Source organism: Chiloscyllium punctatum, chromosome 8, assembly GCF_047496795.1.
Source record: "Chiloscyllium punctatum isolate Juve2018m chromosome 8, sChiPun1.3, whole genome shotgun sequence".
NCBI classification, from domain to species: domain Eukaryota; kingdom Metazoa; phylum Chordata; class Chondrichthyes; order Orectolobiformes; family Hemiscylliidae; genus Chiloscyllium; species Chiloscyllium punctatum.
The window spans coordinates 133,959,600-133,980,051 of NC_092746.1; the positions used below are offsets into that span (position 1 = coordinate 133,959,600).

The following is a 20,452-nucleotide window of genomic DNA, read 5'->3' on the forward strand; positions in this document are numbered from 1 at the left end:
TTGGCCTCGATTTTTATGTCCTCATTGTCTACATGAATAGTGCCAGAAGATTGGAGGATAGCAAATGTGAGTAACTATAGTAAATGTGAGTAAATGTGAGCAAAGAACTATAGGCCAGTGAGTCTCACTTCTGTTGTGGGCAAAGTCTTAGAGAGAATTGTAAGGGATAGGATTTATGAACATCTGGATAGGAATAATGTGATCAAGGAGAGTCAGCATGGTTTTGTGAAGGGCAGGTCGTGCCTCACAAACCTTACTGAATTCTTTGAGAAGGTGACTAAGGCGGTGGACGAGGGTAAAGCGGTAGATGTGGTGTATATGGATTTTAGTAAGGCGTTTGATAAGGTTCCCCATGGTAGGCTACTGCAAGAAATACAGAGTATGGCATTGAGGGTGAGTTGGAGGTTTGGATTAGGAATTGGCTGGCTGGAAGAAGACAGAGTGTCGTAGTTGATGGTAAAGGTTCATCTTGGAGTGCGGTTACTAGCGGTGTTCCGCAAGGATCTGTTTTGGGACCATTGTTGTTTGTCATTTTTATAAATGACCTGGAGGAGGGGCTAGAAGGTTAGGTGAGCAAGTTTGTGGATGATACGAAAGTCGGTGGAGTTGTTGACAGTGAGGAAGGATGTGTCAGGTTACAGCGGGATATAGATAAGCTGCAGAGCTGGGCAGAAAGGTGGCAAATGGAGTTCAATGTGGGTAAGTGTGAGGTGATTCACTTTGGTATGAGTAACAAAAAGATGGGGTACTGGGCTAATGGTCGGATACTTGGTAGTGTGGGGATGAGCAGAGGGATCTTGGTGTCCATGTACACAGATCTCTGAAAGTTGCCACCCAGGTAAATAGTGCGGTGAAGAAGGGCATATGGCGTACTGGGCTTTATTGGTAGAGGAATTGAGTTCCGGAGTCCTGAGGTCATGCTGCAGTTGTATAAGACTCTGGTGCGGCTGCATCTGGAATATTGTGTGCAGTTTTGGTCGCCATACTATAGGAAGGATGTGGAGGCACTGGAACGGGTGCAGAGGAGGTTTACCAGGATGTTGCCTGGTATGGTAGGAAGATCCTATGAGGAAAGGCTGAGGCACTTGGGACTGTTTTCATTGGAGAAAAGAAGGTTTGGGGTGACTTGATAGAGGTGTACAAGATGATTAGGGGTTTAGATAGGGTTAACCATGAGAACCTTTTTCCACGTATGGAGTCAGCTATTACGAGGGGGCATAGCTTTAAATTAAGGGGTGGTAGGTATAGGACAGATGTTAGGGGTAGATTCTTCACTCAGCGAGTCGGGAGTTCATGGAATGCCCTGCCAATAGCAGTGGTGGACTCTCCCTCTTTATGGGCATTTAAACGGGCATTGGATAGGCATATGGAGGATAGTGGGCTAGTGTAGGTTAGGTGGGCTTGGATCGGCGCAATATCAAGGTCCAAAGGGCCTGTACTGCACTGTACTTTTTTTCTATGTTCCATGAGATGTCAGAGTTCGGTTCTTTACACAGAGAGTGGTGGGTGTGTGGAATGTACTGCCAGCGGTGGGAGTAGAGTCAGAGACATCAGAGACATTTAAGTGACTCTTGGATAGGCACATGGATGATAGTACAATGAAGGGTACGTCGGTTAGTCTGATCTTAGAGTAGGATAAAAGGCCAGCACAACACTGAGGGCTGAAGGGCCTGGACTGTTCCATGTTCAGTGTTCAGTTGCTATAAAACCTGCAGTGACTCTGTGAGGATTCTGGTCTGGTCTCCTTCCCTGCCTCTTGGTGATTAGATTTGATTCCCTACTGTGTGGAAACAGGCCCTTTGGTCCAACAAGTCCACACCGACCCTCCGAAGAGTAACCCACCCAGACCCATTTCCCACCTAGCAATTTAGCACGGCCAATTCACCTAACCTGCACATCTTTGGACTGTGGGAGGAAACCGGAGCACCCGGAGGAAACCCACGCAGACACGGGGAGAATGTGCAAACTCCACCCAGTCAGTCGCCCGAGGCGGGAATCAAACCTGGGACCCTGGTGTTGTGAGGCGGCAGTGCTAACCACTGGGCCACTGTGCCATGATCTCATGGATTGTCACAATGTTGAGAGCTGTACCTTCAGGAGTTCTGCCACTGTTGGTCTGTTTGTGTAAAATTACAGTCACAGAATCAGAGAATTGCTGTAGCGTAGAATGAGGCCATTTGGCCCATCATGCTTGCTCCAGTTCTTTCCACAACTGCCAATCTCCAACCTTCCCCACATCCCTGAACACCGTTTCAATCCAAATAACCCCCGAAGTCCCTGTTAAATGCCTGATTAGAACCGGCCTTCTCCACATTTCCGCATGGTGCCACCTATTCCCTGATTACTTGCAGGATGAACATTGGTTGTGGTTTCCAGGTGGAATTGCCCCAACTGTATTGTCTTGTTAATGGATTGGTAATGCATTGTATGCTCCTAATGTACCATTGAGTTCCAATAATCCTGGTCCGTGTGCTTCAGAATCCAGACTGGGAGGGCCTTCACACAAATTGGTTTGGAGTGTGTACTTATAGCTTCCTTTAAGCTCATGTTTTTACAGCAGTGCAGGAACAGGAGTAGGCCTGTTCAACAAGATGATGGCTGATCTATGACCTAACTTTTGGCTCATATCCCTTTAATACCTTTGCTTAACAAAATTCTGTGTATCTCGGATTTAAAATTAAGAACTGATCCAACATCCCCTGCTTTTTGTAGAAAGGAGTTTCAAACCTCTCCCCCCCTTTCTGTGTGGAAGTGCTTCCTAACATCTCTCCTGAACAGTCTGGCCCTCATTCTCAGACTCTGGCCCCTTGTTTGAGAATCCCCAACCAGTGGGTACAGGTTATCTTGATCTTGATCTGTCTTGTCTTTTCCTGTTCATTGGATGAGGGTGTCACAGGCTAGGCCAGCATTTATTGCCCATCCCTAATTGCCCAGAGGGCATTTCAGAGTCCACCACATTGTTGTGGTCTGGGGTCACAGTAGGCCAGACAAGGGAACCTTGACAGATCTCCTTCCCTAAAGAACATTAGTAAACCAAATGGGGTTATGTAACAATGAACAATCAGATGCTGAACATTTTTCCCCCCACCCCCAGATTTTTATTGAATTAAAATGTCACCATCTGCCATGGTGGGATGTGAACGACTGTCCCTAGAGCATTGGCCTGGGCTTCTGGGTTACTAGCCCAGTGACATTACCACTACCTCCCATTTCATTGTGGTGAAAGCCTCATTCGTTAACTTCTTCAACAGCTTCTGTTTATACAGCTCTGTCCCATCCCATGTCGATGTTGCTACACTGTCGAACATGTCCCTGTCTGTTCACTGGTGGAGCCTCTGGCTGTGTCTTTGGAGCCAGATTTCCTGCTCAGACAGGCCCAGTGTCCTATTGTATCCCATACCTTACTCAGAACTACCTCACGCACGGCAGAGAGTTTGTTAGCTTGTGTTTGTTTTGTGTTCTGGCCACTGTGCCATACTGTAGCTGGTGTTCTCAAGGTCCCATCCCTTAGGTCCCATCCCAGTGGCTGTATGTTATCTGCCACCTGCCAGCTGTGAATCAATGCTGCTGTCTCCTTTTCTTTCAAACAGACCCTTTTGGAACATGTTCAGGGGTGTTGAGGCAGTCACCAACTCTATTATTGACTCCAATTCAGCCTCTTTAAAATTGTATAATGTCCTTGGAGTAGCATCTACTCTCAAACTGATCGATTCATTTGGGGCTTTTGCCTGTAGGACATCCATTCCAAGCAAAGAACTCTAACACATTCTTCCAAGCAGCTGATAGTCCATATCAGGTGGAAACTGTTCAGAACAGCACAAGGTACCCCTCTTGTTACCAGCTGCTGTCAGCATCTTCACAGTATGTTCAAGCAGTTCAGTATCTGCTGGGCTCTAATAAAGTTTGAATTTAGCCAGACTTTCCAGTTCATGCTGGCGGGCGTGGTATCTCTCTGTTCTTAGTATTCCCTTTCTCGCTTTTGGCTGGAAACTTGATCCAGTGCTCTCTGCATCACTCCTCAATACACTTTGGTCTTTACCTTCCATTGTTTTAATGTACATGTGCTTTCTCTTAGTTCAACAAACAGCTCTTCGACGATGGCCCACATGTGACTGTGCGGTGTGGCACGGTGGCCCAGTGGTTAGCACTGCTGCCTCACAGCGTCAGGAATCCGGGTTCAATTCCCACCTCGGGTCACTGTCTGTGTGGAGTTTGCACATTCTCCCCGTCTCTGCGTGGGTTTCCTCCCAACAATCCAAAGATGTGCAGGTTACAGGGGTTGGCCGTGCTAAATTGCCCGTGATGTTCAGCAATGTGTAGGTTAAGTGCATTAGTCAGGGGTAAACGTAGGTTAGGGGAAACGGGTCGGGGTGTGGACTTGATGGGCCAAAGGGCCTGTTTCCATACTGTAGGGATTCTGTGATTAGACCCACAGCAATGTGCTTGAGGTTTTGCTGCTCTCTGAGAAACCTACGATCACAAAAACTAGCAACAGAATTCAACCACTCTGCCCTCGATCCACCGGCTGGATTTGGTAAAGTCCTGGCTGGTTGTAGTCTCAGATTCATGTTTCTGGCTGCACTCTCTGTACCTTCGCAACTCTGTACGAAAGTATATTCCTCTATGTTTCTGTCTTCATTGGGAGAACCTGTATTTTTACACAATGCCCCTGGGCTGATGTTTTACCATACAGTCTGTCAAACCTTCTCAGGATTTACATCTTAAAAAGCTCACTCTCAATCTTCTCAGGAATTCTCTTCAGTGAGAGTTGGTGCAACCAATGTTACTGGTCAAAGGGAATCCTTTCACCCAGGAATCAGTCATGTGGACCTTCCCTGAACTGAGTTTGATGTAATATATCAGGGGGACCAAAGCTGTCCGAGTACTCTCGATATGGTGGAGGGATCGAGCCTGTTGTATTTAAAAAAGCTCACCATCACTTCACACAAGGCCGATCGGGACAAGCAGTAAATGCTCATTGTGTGACACCAATATCCTATCAATGAGTGAAAGAATAGACTTCAACTGCCATCACATATGAACATCTCAATCCCTCTTCAATGTGATGAGAGTTCTTGCCTCTCCCACTCTCTCAGGCTGAGGTCCAGATTCCCCACCCCCTCTGGGTGAAAAGGTTTATCCTCACATCCCCCTGTAAACCTCCTGCCCTTTTACCTTAAACCTGTGCCCCTGGTCATTGATCCCTCTGTTAAGGAAAAAAGTTTCTTCCTGTCTGTCCTATCTATGCCCATCATCATTTTCTACACCTCAGTCATGTCTCCTTTCAATATCCCCAGGTCCAAGGAAAACAACCGCAATCTGAGAGCATCCAAGAAGCAGGAGGATCAACCTTTCAGGCCTGAGCCCTTCTTCAGGAAAGGCCCAAAACGTTGATTCTCCTGCTCCTCGGATGCTGCCTGACCTGCTGCGCTTTTCCAGCAGCACATTTCCAGCTCTGATCTCCAGCATCTGCAGTCCTCACTTTCTCCTAAACAACCGCAATCTGTCCAATCTCTCCTCATCACTGAATCTCTCCAGCCCAGGCATCATCGTGGTCAATCTCCTGTGCACCCTCTCCAGTGCATGCACATCCCTCCCATCATGAACTGTACACAGTACTGTAGTTGTATTCCAGTTATAAGACAATATTCCAGCTGGAAACTAATGGCTTTATAATATTTTGCAGCATGTCCAGATTAAATTATCTTAGTTCTGGATGCTTTCTGCTTTTTCACAGCCTGTTCATCCTGCCGTCTCGCCTTCAATGATCTGTGCACAGATACCCTCAGCTTCCACTGCTCCTGCACCCCCAATAGGGAAGATGTAGCCTCTCACTCTTCACACTGTGCCCCTCCCCCATATTGTTCCTGGTCAGTTTCAGGGGTCCATTTCTGTCAGCTCACTGTCACAGGATTTGTTCCAATTGTAACACTGCTGGGCCAGGTCACCACGTTAATATTACAGTCTGCCTTGGGACCAGGAACCTTTTATTTTAAAGTTGAAGCGGGGAACCTCAAAACCTTGAAAAAGCACTGGAAATGTCATAACTATTCCTGGCTACGGACCAAGTGCTGGAAAGTGGGACTAGAGCAGACTTAGAGTAGCTTTGTCAGTGCGGACTCGGAGGGCCAAAGGGGCTCTTCTGTACTGTGTGACTGTGTGATTCTAAAATAGACAAAAGTTTGAGATTCAGGTAAATTACCGCCCCTCCCATCAGTTCTCCAGTCATGTATTCAAACAATTGATAGTCCAGTTCTTATGCTCACTAGTGAGTGGTACTGGGAGTAACCCTGAGATTATTGCTTTTTAAATTCCTTCCTAAATTCCTGAAATCTTCCTTCAGGTCCTCATCCCTCTTCCTGCCTATTGGGCAATGATCCCTGTCTGCTGAATCCTGTCTCCCAGAAGGATACTCAGAACCGCTCCGTGATATCCCCGACCCTGGCAACACACTGTCCTGGAGTCATGTTTACTGCTACAGAAATGCATGTCTCCTGCCCTCTCCTGAGAAATAATGGGCACTTCACACACCATCCTCATACAAAGGGAAACTGAGTTAACGATTCTGTTCGGAGCTGATGAAATTCACAGAAATGAAAGATCTATTTCTGTCTTTCCACTGATGCTGCCTGACTGGCTCTGTTTCAGTATCAGTGTGGTCACAAGTATCATTTGTGGAAAGGGAAAAGTCAGAGCCTCCTCTGCCTCTCTCTCTGCTCTGTTTCTCTGATCTGTTTCTCTGCTCTGTTTCTCTGATCTGTTCTCTCTCGTTGCCATATGTGTTTAAGATTCGGAGATGCCGGTGTTGGACTGGGGTGTGTACAAAGTTAAAAATCACACAACACCAGGTTATAGTCCAACAGGTTTAATTGGAAGCACTAGCTTTTGGAGCGACGCTCCTTCATCAGGTGATAGTGGAGGGCTCGATCCTAACACAGAATTTATTGCAAAAATTTGCAGTGTGATGTAACTGAAATTATACATTGAAAAATTGAATGTCTGTTAAGCCTTTCATCTGTTAGAATACAGTGATAGTTTCACTTCTTTCATGTGTAAATCACAAAACCCTTTTTTATATAAAGTTGCATTCTCGGGTTAGCTGCTAACAATGGTGATAGCTCGACAATATGTTGAAGGTGTTAGCCCCCTATGTTCTCTATCTATGACCCGATGTTTAGATTGATTCTAATCTAAAGAGTGGGATAACAGAGTTTTACATAAATTCATGCAGTTTTTGAGCTCCGAGTTCTACATGAATGTATGCAGTTTTTGAGCAAAGTACAATGTAACTCTGCAAGTACAAATTCACCCCACAAAATATATGTGTGCATGTGGGTCATTGTCTGTGTGTGACTGTCTGGGGTGGGGGTTGTGAGTGTGAGAACTTGTGTGTGCGTGTGTATGTGTGTGTCTGTGTGTGTAGTGAGTGCAGATTGTCTTAAGTCTGTGAGGGGGTGCATGCGTGGAGGTGTGTGTGTCTATAAGGGTGTGTGTGGGTGTCTGTGTGCGCGTCTGTGTGTACCTGTGTCCGTGTGTATGTGAGAGTGTGTGTGTGTGTGGGAATATCTGTGTGTGTGTGTATAGTGCAATGGTGATCACCTGGAATGTGACATGAACCCAAGGTCCCGGTTGAGGCCCTCTCTATGGGTAGCGAACTTTGCTCGGTCACTTTCCTCTGCTGCCTGTCCCAAAGTCCACCTTGGAGGATGGTCACCCGAAGGTCCGAGGCTGAATGTCCTGGACCACTGAAGTGTTCCCCAACTGGGAGGGAACCCTCCTGTCTGTTGATTGTTGTGCCGTGTCCATTCATCCATTGTCGTAGCCTTTGCTCGGTTTCCCCAATGTACCATGTCTCCGGGCATCCTTTCCTGCAACGTATAAGATAGACAACGTTGTCTGAGTCACATGAGTACCTGCCTTGTACCCACGCATAACAGTGGTATCTATGTCCACACTCTGACACGTCTTGCAGTGTCCACCGTGACAGGGTTATATGGAGTTGTCCCGAGAGCCGGGCAGTTTGCTACGAACAATGATCTGTTTGAGGTTTGACGGTTGTTTAAAGGCAAGTAGTGGAGGTGTGAGGAAGGTCTTGGTGAGGTGCTCATCCTCATTGATAATGTGTTACAGGTCACGAAGAACATGGCGTAGTTTTTCAGCCCCTGGGAAGTACCTATGCCCACACACACTCTCACATACACACGGACACAGGTACACACAGACACGCACAGAGACACCCACACACACTCTCACATACACACGGACACAGGTACACACAGACGCGCACAGAGACACCCACACACACTCTCACATACACACGGACACAGGTACACACAGACGCGCACAGAGACACCCACACACACTCTCACATACACACGGACACAGGTACACACAGACGCGCACAGAGACACCCACACGCACTCTCACATACACACGGACACAGGTACACACAGACGCGCACAGAGACACCCACACGCACTCTCACATACACACGGACACAGGTACACACAGACGCGCACAGAGACACCCACACGCACTCTCACATACACACGGACACAGGTACACACAGACGCGCACAGAGACACCCACACGCACTCTCACATACACACGGACACAGGTACACACAGACGCGCACAGAGACACCCACACGCACTCTCACATACACACGGACACAGGTACACACAGACGCGCACAGAGACACCCACACGCACTCTCACATACACACGGACACAGGTACACACAGACGCGCACAGAGACACCCACACACACTCTCACATACACACGGACACAGGTACACACAGACGCGCACAGAGACACCCACACACACTCTCACATACACACGGACACAGGTACACACAGACGCGCACAGAGACACCCACACACACTCTCACATACACACGGACACAGGTACACACAGACGCGCACAGAGACACCCACACGCACTCTCACATACACACGGACACAGGTACACACAGACGCGCACAGAGACACCCACACACACTCTCACATACACACGGACACAGGTACACACAGACGCGCACAGAGACACCCACACACACTCTTATAGACACACACACACTCCCACACATGCACCCCCTCACAGACTTAACACACTCTGCACTCACTACACAGTTCAAAATTTGAAACAAAATTAGAAACAGCAGAAATCTGGGACACAGAGAATGTTGGATACATGAAAGCTCCTGTTGTCTGGTTTGGAAAGTTGCTGTCCTCAATGCAGAGCTGTGAATGTTGTAAGGACAGGGCCCAATGTTGTTTCCACAAGCCCAGAGGCACAGTTTCCTACTTTGAAGTTGCAGAGTCGGAACAGAATCCTCAGCTCAGTCTCACTTGTCAGGACAAAGCCAGTTTTGTTTCTTTCACATTTATACAAAGTACTTAAATCAGCACAAAGGCAGGCCATTTAAAGAAACCCAGAACTGTATGGCACAGCGGGTGGCCATTCTGCCAACTAGCTCTTGTGTTCAGCAGCTCAGTCAATTCCCCTGTCCCTGCCCTTCCTCCTCCCCCTGTGAGATTCCTCCTCCAAATGTTGCTTTCCTCTCATGCTGTAGGTTACAACTGGATCTGTGACCAGGCCCTTATCAGGGTGCACATTCCAAATCCACACCCCTCGCTGTGATAAACATTTACCTTGTATTACATCTTTTAATCTAGTCCCCCACCTTCCTGTCAGTGAGACTGTTTCTCCTGATTTACTGAAACTCTTGATTAAATCTCCCTCTCAGCTGCCCTCTCTCTGGGGAGAACCGTCCCAACGTCTTCAATCTCCCCCCCACCCCCAACCCATCCCTGAAGTTTCTCATTCCGGAAACCATTCCTGTAAATCACTTTCTGCATTCTCTCCAATGCATTCCCATCTTTCCTATAATGTGGGGCCCACACCCTGTACACAATACTCCAGCTGAGGACCAACAAGGGTCCTGGACAAGTTCAACATCACCTCCCTGCTATTGTACTCTCTGCTGCAGTAATAAAGGAAAAGGTACTGTCTGCTTTATTAACTGCTCTCTCCCCCGGTGCTGCCACCTTCAATGATCTGTGACCTATACCACCCAGCTCCCGTTGTTCCTGCCTCCCCCTTTAGAATTATCCCCCTTATTTTATGTTGCCTTTCAATGTTCTTCCAACCAAAGTGCATCATCTTACATTTCTCGACCAGGAACCTCATCTATCTAACTCCACCAACTTGTCAATGTCATTAAGTCACAGAGATGTACGGCATAGAAACAGACTCTTTGGTCCAACTTGTCCATGTCCACCAGATATCATTTTGGAGATCCACACTGTCTTGTTCCATATTTTATGTCAGTCTAAGTGTCTGCCACTTGGTTTTATGTTGGTCTGTCTCTCCTGACAAGCCTCATCCCACACCCTTTTCATTTCATCCTATCACCAATTCCTTCCATCCTTCACCTCACTGTCATCTCACTCTCCCCTCACGATCTCTCTCTCTAACGCGCACACACACACTCTCTCTCTCTCACTCCGCTCTCCTCTCTCTCTTTCTCTCACTCATCCCACCTCTTTCTGCCTCTCATTTTATCCGGTCCTTTTCTTTCTCACTCTCTGTATTCCTATCTCTTCCTTTTCCCTCCTGCCCTACCTCTCTTTCTTTCTCTGTTCTTTATTCCTTCTCTTTCCTTCTCTTCCCTCTCCTTCTTGTTTCTCCCCCTCCATCTCTCTATCTCTCCTCCTCCATCTCTCTGTTTCTCCCCTTCCAGCTCTCTGTCTCTCTCCCTCCATCTCTCTGTCTCTCCCCCTCCATCTCTCTGTCTCTCCCTCTCCATCTCTCTGTCTCTCCCCTCCATCTCTGTCTCCCCCTCCATCTCTCTGTCTCTTTCCCTCCATCTCTCTGTCTCTCCCCTCCATCTCTCTGTCTCTCTCCCTCCATCTCTCTGTCTTTCTCCCTCCATCTCTCTGTCTCTCCCCCTCCATCTCTCTGTCTCTTTCCCTCCATCTCTCTGTCTCTCCCCTCCATCTCTCTGTCTCTCTCCCTCCATCTCTCTGTCTTTCTCCCTCCATCTCTCTGTCTCTCCTCCTCCATCTCTCTGTTTCTCCCCTTCCAGCTCTCTGTCTCTCTCCCTCCATCTCTCTGTCTCTCCCCCTCCATCTCTCTGTCTCTCCCTCTCCATCTCTCTGTCTCTCCCCTCCATCTCTGTCTCCCCCTCCATCTCTCTGTCTCTTTCCCTCCATCTCTCTGTCTCTCCCCTCCATCTCTGTCTCCCCCTCCATCTCTCTGTCTCTCTCCCTCCATCTCTCTGTCTTTCTCCCTCCATCTCTCTGTCTCTCCCCCTCCATCTCTCTATCTCTCCCCTCCATCTCTGTCTCCCCCTCCATCTCTCTGTCTCTCTCCCTCCATCTCTCTGTCTCTCCCCTCCATCTCTGTCTCCCCCTCCATCTCTGTCTCCCCCTCCATCTCTCTGTCTCTCTCCCTCCATCTCTCTGTCTCTCTCCCTCCATCTCTCTGTCTCTCCCCCTCCATCTCTCTGTCTCTCCTTCATACAATCATACAGTACAGAAGAGACTCTTTGGCCCATCAAGTCTGTACTGCCAAGGAGATACCGTGACCTACCTTTCTCACATTTGGTCCATAATCTGGAATGTTCAGACATTTCAGTGGCTCATCCAGGTACTTTTTAAAGATTGTGAGGCTCCCTCCTCAACTCTCCTCCCAGGCAGCGCATTGCAGATCTCTGCCACCCTCTGGGTGAAAATGTTTCTTTCCCTCACTCTCTCTGTTCCTCTCCACCCCATCCCCCCCACCTCTCTCTCTCTGTTCCTCTCCACCCCATCCCCCCCACCTCTCTCTCTCTCTCTCTGTGTCCCGATTTTTCTTCTCTGCCCCTTGCTTTTCTATCTCTGTGTCTCTCTCTCTCTGTCTGCCCTCTTTCTCCTTCTCTCTCTCTCTCTCTCTCTGCCATCCCCCTCTCTCCCCTTGCTCTCCCTCGCTCCCCTTGCTCTCCCTCTCTCCCGCTCTCTGACACAGGGTGTTGCCAATGTGTTTTTCTGTTGGTACCCTACCCCTTGCCCAGATGTTGGAATGTCTGGTTGGACCCATGCCCACTCTTTGCTGGGATAGTTGGCCGGTACTGTGATATTGTTCAAGTTTGGCTGCTGTGTGCGCGGTTTCACAGGCTGCTTATTCTGGCCTCAGTAAAGCACTGGGATTAGTCCAAACACAGAGCAGCTTGGAGTGTCTGCACAATGACAGCCTTGTGAAGGCCCAGTGTGGGAGCTGCCTGTGCACTTTCAGTAAGAACAACTCAACAGGGAAACAGGAGAGCAGGGAATCGCATTACCCCCCTCCCCCGTCACATCACCTCGTCACCCCCCCCCCCCCCCCCCGTCACACCCCCCCCATCACAGCCCCCCGTCGCACCCCTCCCCCGTCACACCCCCCATCACAGCCCCCCGTCGCACCCCTCCCCCGTCACACCCCCCATCACAGCCCCCCGTCACACCCCTCCCCCATCACAGCCCCCCGTCACACCCCTCCCCCGTCACACCCCCCGTCACACCCCCCATCACAGCCCCCCATCACAGCCCCCCGTCACACCCCTCCCCCATCACAGCCCCCCATCACAGCCCCCCGTCACACCCCTCCCCCATCACAGCCCCCCATCACAGCCCCCCGTCACACCCCTCCCCCATCACAGCCCCCCATCACAGCCCCCCGTCACACCCCTCCCCCATCACAGCCCCCCATCACAGCCCCCCGTCACACCCCCCCCCATCACACCCCCCCGTCACACCCACCCGTCACACCCCCCCATCATACCCCCCGTCACACCCACTGCCACCCCCCCGTCACACCCCCCCGTCACACTCCCCCACCACACCTCCCTGTCACACATCCCCCGTCACACACTCCCCCCCCCCCCCCCCCCCACCTCACCCCCCACCTCTCCACATCGTTCCTTCACTTTCCTCCTTTGAACCCACAGTGAACTCTCCTCAGCCTGGTAACCATGTGGAATCTGACCTCATTATACTCTTGACCATGACGTTTCTGTGGCTGTAGACACGACTCCAGGATGGTGTGTTGCTGCCCAGCTGCCAGAGTCAGGAGGATCTTGTAGCAGCTGCAGGACAGTCTGAAGGAGAGGACCAGAGGTCACAGTTCACCTTGGTCACCAATGACAGAAGGAGAAAGTGCAATGTGTCCAATAGTCCGTCAGAGCCCAGAGAGCTAGGGAAGATGGGAGTAAATACGAGCCTGAAGTTAGTCATCTCTGTATTACTCTCATGTAGATACATGGAGGAGGAGGAGGAGGGGAGTGAGAAAAGATTGAGTGGCTGGAAAGATGTTATAGGAGGGAAGCTTTTAGATTCTTGACCAGTGTCTGGCTCTGGGGAAGATTGGATGCAGGTGGATTGTATCTGAACAGAGATGAGTCAGAACCCCCACTATCAACATCCTGGGGGTGACCACTGACCAGAAACTCAACTGGACTCACCACATAAACACAGTGGCTCCAAGAGCAGGTCAGAGGCTGGGAATCCTGCAGCGAGTAACTCACCACCTGACTCCCCAAAGCCTGTCCACTATCTAGAAGGCACGTGTCAGGAGGGTGATGGAATACTCCCCACTCGCCCTGGACGACGGCAAGTCCAACAACACTCTAGAAGCTTGACACATCCAAACAAAGCAGCTTTCCTTCCTATTGGAAAGATGTTGTGAAACTTGAAAGGGTTCAGTAAAGATTTACAAGGATGTTGCCAGGGTTGGAGGATCTGAGCTACAGGGAGAGGCTGAACAGGCTGGGACTGTTTTCCCTGGAGCGTCGGAGGCTGAGGGGTGACCTTATAGAGGTTTACAAAATTATGAGAGGCATGGATAGGATAAATAGGCAAAGTCCTTTCTCTGGGGTAGGGGAGTCCAGAACTAGAGGGCATAGGTTTAGGGTGAGAGGGGAAAGATATAAAAGAGACCTAAGGGGCAACTTTTACACACAGAGGGTGGTGCATGTATGGAATGAGCTGCCAGAGGATCTGGTGGAGGATAGTACAATGACAACATTTAAGAGGCATCTGAATATGAATAGGAAGGGTTTGGAGGGATATGGGCCAGGTGCTGGCAGGTGGGACTAGATTGGGTTGGGATATCTGGTCGGCATGGACGGGTTGGACCAAAGGGTCTGTTTCCATGCTATATATCCCTATGACTCTATAATTGGCACCACATCCACAAACATCCACTCCCTCTGCCACGAGCACTCATTAACAGTAATGTGTACCATCTAGAAAAAGATGCACTGCAGAAACAATTTAGACAGCACCTTCCAAACCCAAGACCATTTCCAGAAGGGCAAGGGCAGCAGATACATGGGAACACTACTCCCCTCCAAGTCACTCACCATCCTGACTTTGGAAATATATCGCCGTTCCCTCAGTGTCGCTGGGTCAGAATCCTGGAATTCCCTCCCTCAGGAACATTGTGGGTCAAGCCACAGCACATGGAGGTTTTGTCTCTCATAGGAGTAGGTGGGAAATTGGAATTGAATCCCAAGGTCAGACTTGGTGATATTGAATGGCTGTATTACAATTGGCAATACTAACTCAGTGACATTAACACTGCACTGTCCCTAATGGTCTATAAACCCCAGCATTAGGTGAGTTGGTCTCACAGAGATGGGGGGTCAAATGGTCTTCTGTGTGGGAAACATTCTCTGATTGAAGCTGGGTTTGGGTTAGTTGCTGGTTATTTTCAGTGAGAGTGAATGAAAGGTTTGTTTTTCAGATCTCAGATATCCAGGTGACTGGCCAATCTGACGATATGACAGCCAAAGAGAAGCTGCTGCTGTGGTCTCAGAGGATGGTGGAGGGGTACCCTGAGCTGCGCTGTGATAACTTCACCAGCAGCTGGAGAGACGGCAGACTCTTCAACGCAGTCATCCACCGGCACAGGTACCCAGGCTGGCTCAGGGACTGCACATCCCTGACACACACACACACACACTCACGTGCTCACACACACACATGCTCAACACACACATGCACTCACACACACGTGCACACACACACACATGCGCACACACACACACGCACACACACACATGCACACACACACACACTCACGTGCACATACACACACGCTCAACACGCACATGCACACACACACATGCACACACACACGCACACGCACACACACACACTCACGTGCACACACACAAACACACACATACACACAAACACACACAGACACAGACACACACACACATACACTTACACACACTCTCACACATACACCTGTTTTGTCACCTTCTCAAAGAACTCAATAATGTTAGTGAGGCACGACCTGCCCTTCACAAAACCGTGCTGACTATCCCTAATCAAATGATTATAAATCCTATTTCTTATAACCTTTTCCAACACCTTATCCACAACTGAAGTAAGGCTTACTGGTCTATAATGACCGGGGTTGTCTCTACTCCCCTTCTTGAACAAGGGAACCACATTTGCTATCCTCCAGTCTTCTGGCACTACTCCAATCGACAATGATGACATAAAGATCAAAGCCAAAGGCTCTACAATCTCCTCCCTGACTTCCCAGAGATCCTGAGGATAAATCCCATCTGGCCCAGGGGTCTTATCTATTTTCAGATCTTCCAAAATTGCTAAAACCTCCTCTTTGTCAACCTCAATCCCATCTAATCTTGTAGCCTGTATCTCTGTATTCTCACTAACATTGTCCTTTTCCAATGTGAATACTGATGAAAAGTATTCATTAAGCCCTTCCCCTATGTTCTCCGATTCCACACACAACTTTCCACGATTATCTTTAACTAATCTTACACTAGTCATTCTTTTATTCCTGATGTACCTATAGAAGGCCTTAGGGTTTTCCTTGATCCGATCCGCCACCAACTTCTCATGACCCCTCCTGGCTCCTCCAACCCTCTCCTTTGATCTTTTCTGTCTAACTTATGACTCCCAATCCCCGGAACTGAGCCTTCACACCTCATCCTCACATAAGCCTTCTTCTTCCTCTTGACAAGAGCTACAACTTCTTTAGTAAACCATGGCTCTCTCTCTCTCGACAACTCCCTCCCTGCCTGACAGGTACATACTTATCAAGGACACACAGTAGCTGTTCCTTGAACAAGCTCCACATTTCTAATGTGTCCATCCCCTGCAGTTTCCTTCCCCATCCGATGCATCCTAACTCTTGCCTAATTGCATCATAATTGCTTTTCCCCCAGTTATATGTTTCCCTATGGTATATACCTTTCCCTGTCCATTGCTATTGTAAGGCAAAAGTGAGGACTGCAGATACTGGAATTGAGAGTTTAGATTAGAGTGATGCTGGAAAAGCACAACAGGTCAGGCAGCATCCGAGGAGCAGGAGAATTAACGTTTTGGGCAAGAACCCTTCGTCAGGATTTCTGATGAAGGGCTTTTGCCTGAAATGTCGATTCCCCTGCTCCTTGGGTACTGCCTGACCTGCTGTACTTTTCCAGCACCACTCTAATCTAAACATTGCTATTGTAAACCTAACCGAATTGTGGTCACTATCGCCAAAGTGCTCACCTACCTCCAAATCTAACATCTGGCTGGGTTCATTCCCCAGTACCAAATCTAACACGGCCTCGCCCCTTGTTGGCCTGTCACATACTGTGTTAGGAAACCCCCCTGTACACATTGAACAAAAACTGACCCATCTAAACCACTTGAACTATAGTATTCCCAGTTAATATTAGGGAAGGTGAAGTCCCCATAACATCTACTCTGTTACTCTTGCATCCTAGTAAATCTCCTCTGAACCCTTTCCAAAGCTTCCACATCCTTCTTGTAATGCAGTGACCAGAACTGTACACAATACTCCATGTGTGGCCGCACCAGAGTTTTGTACAGCTGCAGCATAACCTCATGGCGCCAAAACTCAATCCCTCTCCCAATAAAAGCTAACACACCGTATGCCTTCTTAACAACCCTGGTAAAAACAATGACTGCAGATGCTGAAAACCAAATACTGGATTAGTGGTGCTGGAAGAGCACAGCAGTTCAGGCAGCATCCAACGAGCAGCGAAATCGACGTTTCGGGCAAAAGCCCTTAACAACCCTGTCAACCTGGGTGGAAACTTTCAGGGATCTATGTACATGGACACTGAGATCTCTCTGTTCATCTACACAACCAAGACTCTTACCACTAGCCCAGTACTCTTATGGAAGGAAGGTCTCATGTGGGAAGACTGAGGGACTTGAGGCTGTTTTCATTAGAGAGAAGAAAGTTGAGAGGTGACTTAGAACATAGAGAACATAGAACAATACAGCACAGAACAGGCCCTTCGGCCCACGATGTTGTGCCGAACTTCTATCCTAGATTAAGCACCCATCCATGTACCTATCCAAATGCCGCTTAAAGGTCGCCAATGAATCTGACTCTACCACTCCCTCGGGCAGCGCATTCCATGCCCCCATCACTCTCTGGGTAAAGAACCCACCCCTGACATCTCCCCTATACCTTCCACCCTTCACCTTAAATTTATGTCCCCTTGTAACACTCTGTTGTACCCGGGGAAAAAGTTTCTGACTGTCTACTCTATCTATTCCCCTGATTATCTTATAAACCTCTATCAAGTCACCCCTCATCCTTCGCCGTTCCAACGAGAAAAGGCCGAGAACTCTCAACCTATCCTCGTACGACCTACTCTCCATTCCAGGCAACATCCTGGTAAATCTTCTCTGCACCCTCTCCAAAGCTTCCACATCTTTCCTAAAGTGAGGCGACCAGAACTGCACACAGTACTCCAAATGTGGCCTAACCAAAGTCCTGTACAGCTGCAACATCACCTCACGACTCTTGAATTCAATCCCTCTGCTAATAAACGATAATACTCCATAGGCCTTCTTACAAACTCTATCCACCTGAGTGGCAACCTTCAAAGATCTATGTACATAGACCCCAAGATCCCTCTGTTCCTCCACCTGACCAAGAACCCTACCATTAACCCTGTATTCCGCATTCTTATTTGTTCTTCCAAAATGGACAACCTCACACTTGGCAGGGTTGAACTCCATCTGCCACTCCTCAGCCCAGCTCTGCATCATATCTAAGTCCCTCTGCAGCCGACAACAGCCCTCCTCACTGTCCACAACTCCACCTATCTTTGTATCATCTGCAAATTTACTGACCCACCCTTCGACTCCCTCCTCTAAGTCATTAATAAAAATTACAAACAGCAGAGGACCCAGAACTGATCCCTGCGGAACTCCACTTGTAACTGGACTCCATGCTGAATATTTACCATCTACCACCACTCTCTGACTTCGACCGGTTAGCCAGTTTTCTATCCAATTGGCCAAATTTCCCTCTATCCCATGCCTCCTGACTTTCCACATAAGCCTACCATGGGGAACCTTATCAAATGCCTTACTAAAATCCATGTACACTACATCCACTGCTCTACCCTCATCCACATGCTTGGTCACCTCCTCGAAGAATTCAATAAGACTTGTAAGGCAAGACCTACCCTTCACAAATCCGTGCTGGCTGTCCCTAATCAAGCAGTGTCTTTCCAGATACTCGTAAATCCTATCCCTCAGTACCCTTTCCATTACTTTGCCTACCACAGAAGTAAGACTAACTGGCCTGTAATTCCCGGGGTTATCCCTATTCCCTTTTTTGAACAGGGGCACAACATTCGCTACTCTCCAGTCCCCTGGTACCACCCCAGTTGCCAGTGAAGACGAGAAGATCATTGCCAACGGTACTGCAATTTCCTCTCTTGCTTCCCACATAATCCTAGGATATATCCCGTCAGGCCCGGGGGACTTGTCTATCCTCAAGTTGTTCAAAATGTCCAACACATCTTCCTTCCTAACAGGTATCTCTTCTAGCTTATCAGTCCGTTTCACACTCTCCTCTTCAACAATACGGTCCCTCTCGTTCGTAAATACTGAAGAGAAGTACTTGTTCAAGACCTCTCCTATCTCTTCCGACTCAATACACAGTCTCCCACCACTGTCCTTGATCGGACCTACCATCATTCTCGTCATTCTCAGGTTTCTCACATACGCATAGAATGCCTTGGGGTTATCCTTGATCCTATCCGCCAGGGATTTTTCATGACCTCTCTTAGCTCTCCTAATCCCTTTCTTCAGGTCCCTTCTGGCTATCCTGTATCCCTCCACTGCTCTGTCTGAACCTTGTTTCCTCAACCTTATGTAAGCCTCCTTCTTCCTCTTTACTAGACATTCAACCTCCCTCGTCAACCAAGGCTCCCTCACACGACCATTTCTTTCCTGCCTGATCGGTACATACATATCAAGGACACGTCGTATCTGCTCCTTGAAAAAGTTCCACATTTCCACCACATCCTTCCCTGACAGCCTATGCTCCCAACGTATGCTCCTCAAATCCTGTCTTACAGCATCGTAATTTCCCTTCCCCCAATTGTAAAAACTTCCTTGTTGTGCGCACCTATCTCTCTCCATAACCAAGATGAAAGTCACAGAATTGTGGTCACCATCACCAAAATGTTCACCCACTAACAAGCCCACCACTTGTCCCGGTTCGTTACCAAGTACCAAATCCAATATGGCCTCCCCTCTGGTTGGACAATCTACATACTGCGTTAGAAAAGCTTCCTGGACACACTGCACAAACACCGCCCCATCCAATCTACTTGATCTAAAGAGCTTCCAATCAATATTTGGGAAGTTGAAGTCGCCCATGACTACGACCCTGTGGCTTCTGCACCTTTCCAAAATCTGTTTCCCAATCTGTTTCTCCACATCTCTGCTGCTATTGGGGGGCCTATAGTAAACACCCAACAAGGTGACTGCAACTTTCCTATTTCTGACTTCAGCCCATACTACCTCCAGAGGCAGATGCCCCTCAAACTTCCTTTCTGCAGCCGTTATACCATTTCTAATTAGCAATGCCACCCCCCTCCTTTTTTACCACCCTCCCTAATCTTACTGAACCATCTGTAACCAGGAACCTCCAACAGCCATTCCTGTCCCTCATCTATCCATGTTTCCGTGATGGCCACAACATCGTAGTCCCAGGTACCGATCCACGCCTTAAGTTCACCCACCTTATTTCTGATACTCCTTGCATTGAAGTATACGCACTTGAGCCCATCTCCGTGTCCGCAAGTAGTCCCTGTCAGTGCTACCTTCTCCACAGCCTCCCTACAGTCTTGAACATCCTGACACACAGCTAGCTTACTTGCTGGACTACAAGTCCGGATCCCATCCCCCTGCCAAATTAGTTTAAACCCCCCCGAAGAGTGCTAGCAAACCTACCCCCCAGGATATTGGTGCCCTTCTGGTTCAGGTGCAACCCGTCCTGTTTATACAGGTCCCACCTTCCCCAGAATGCTGTCCAATTGTCCAAATATCTGAAGCCCTCCCTCCTACACCATCCTTGCAGCCACGTGTTCAACTGCACTCTCTCCCTATTCTTTGCCTCTCTGTCACG

General features: G+C 48.7%; 1 protein-coding gene across 1 annotated transcript in view; it reads left to right on the forward strand.

The window, feature by feature from the left end:
* Positions 1 to 20,452, forward strand: part of LOC140480306 (plectin-like) — a gene marked incomplete at its 3' end in the record, with an annotated part of 324,240 nt that overhangs the window by 260,274 nt on the left and 43,514 nt on the right. Inside the window, exon 9 of the mRNA XM_072575010.1 lies at positions 14,765 to 14,931. Coding sequence (XP_072431111.1) covers positions 14,765 to 14,931 — 167 coding nt within the window. The remainder of the gene's footprint in view (positions 1 to 14,764; positions 14,932 to 20,452) is intronic.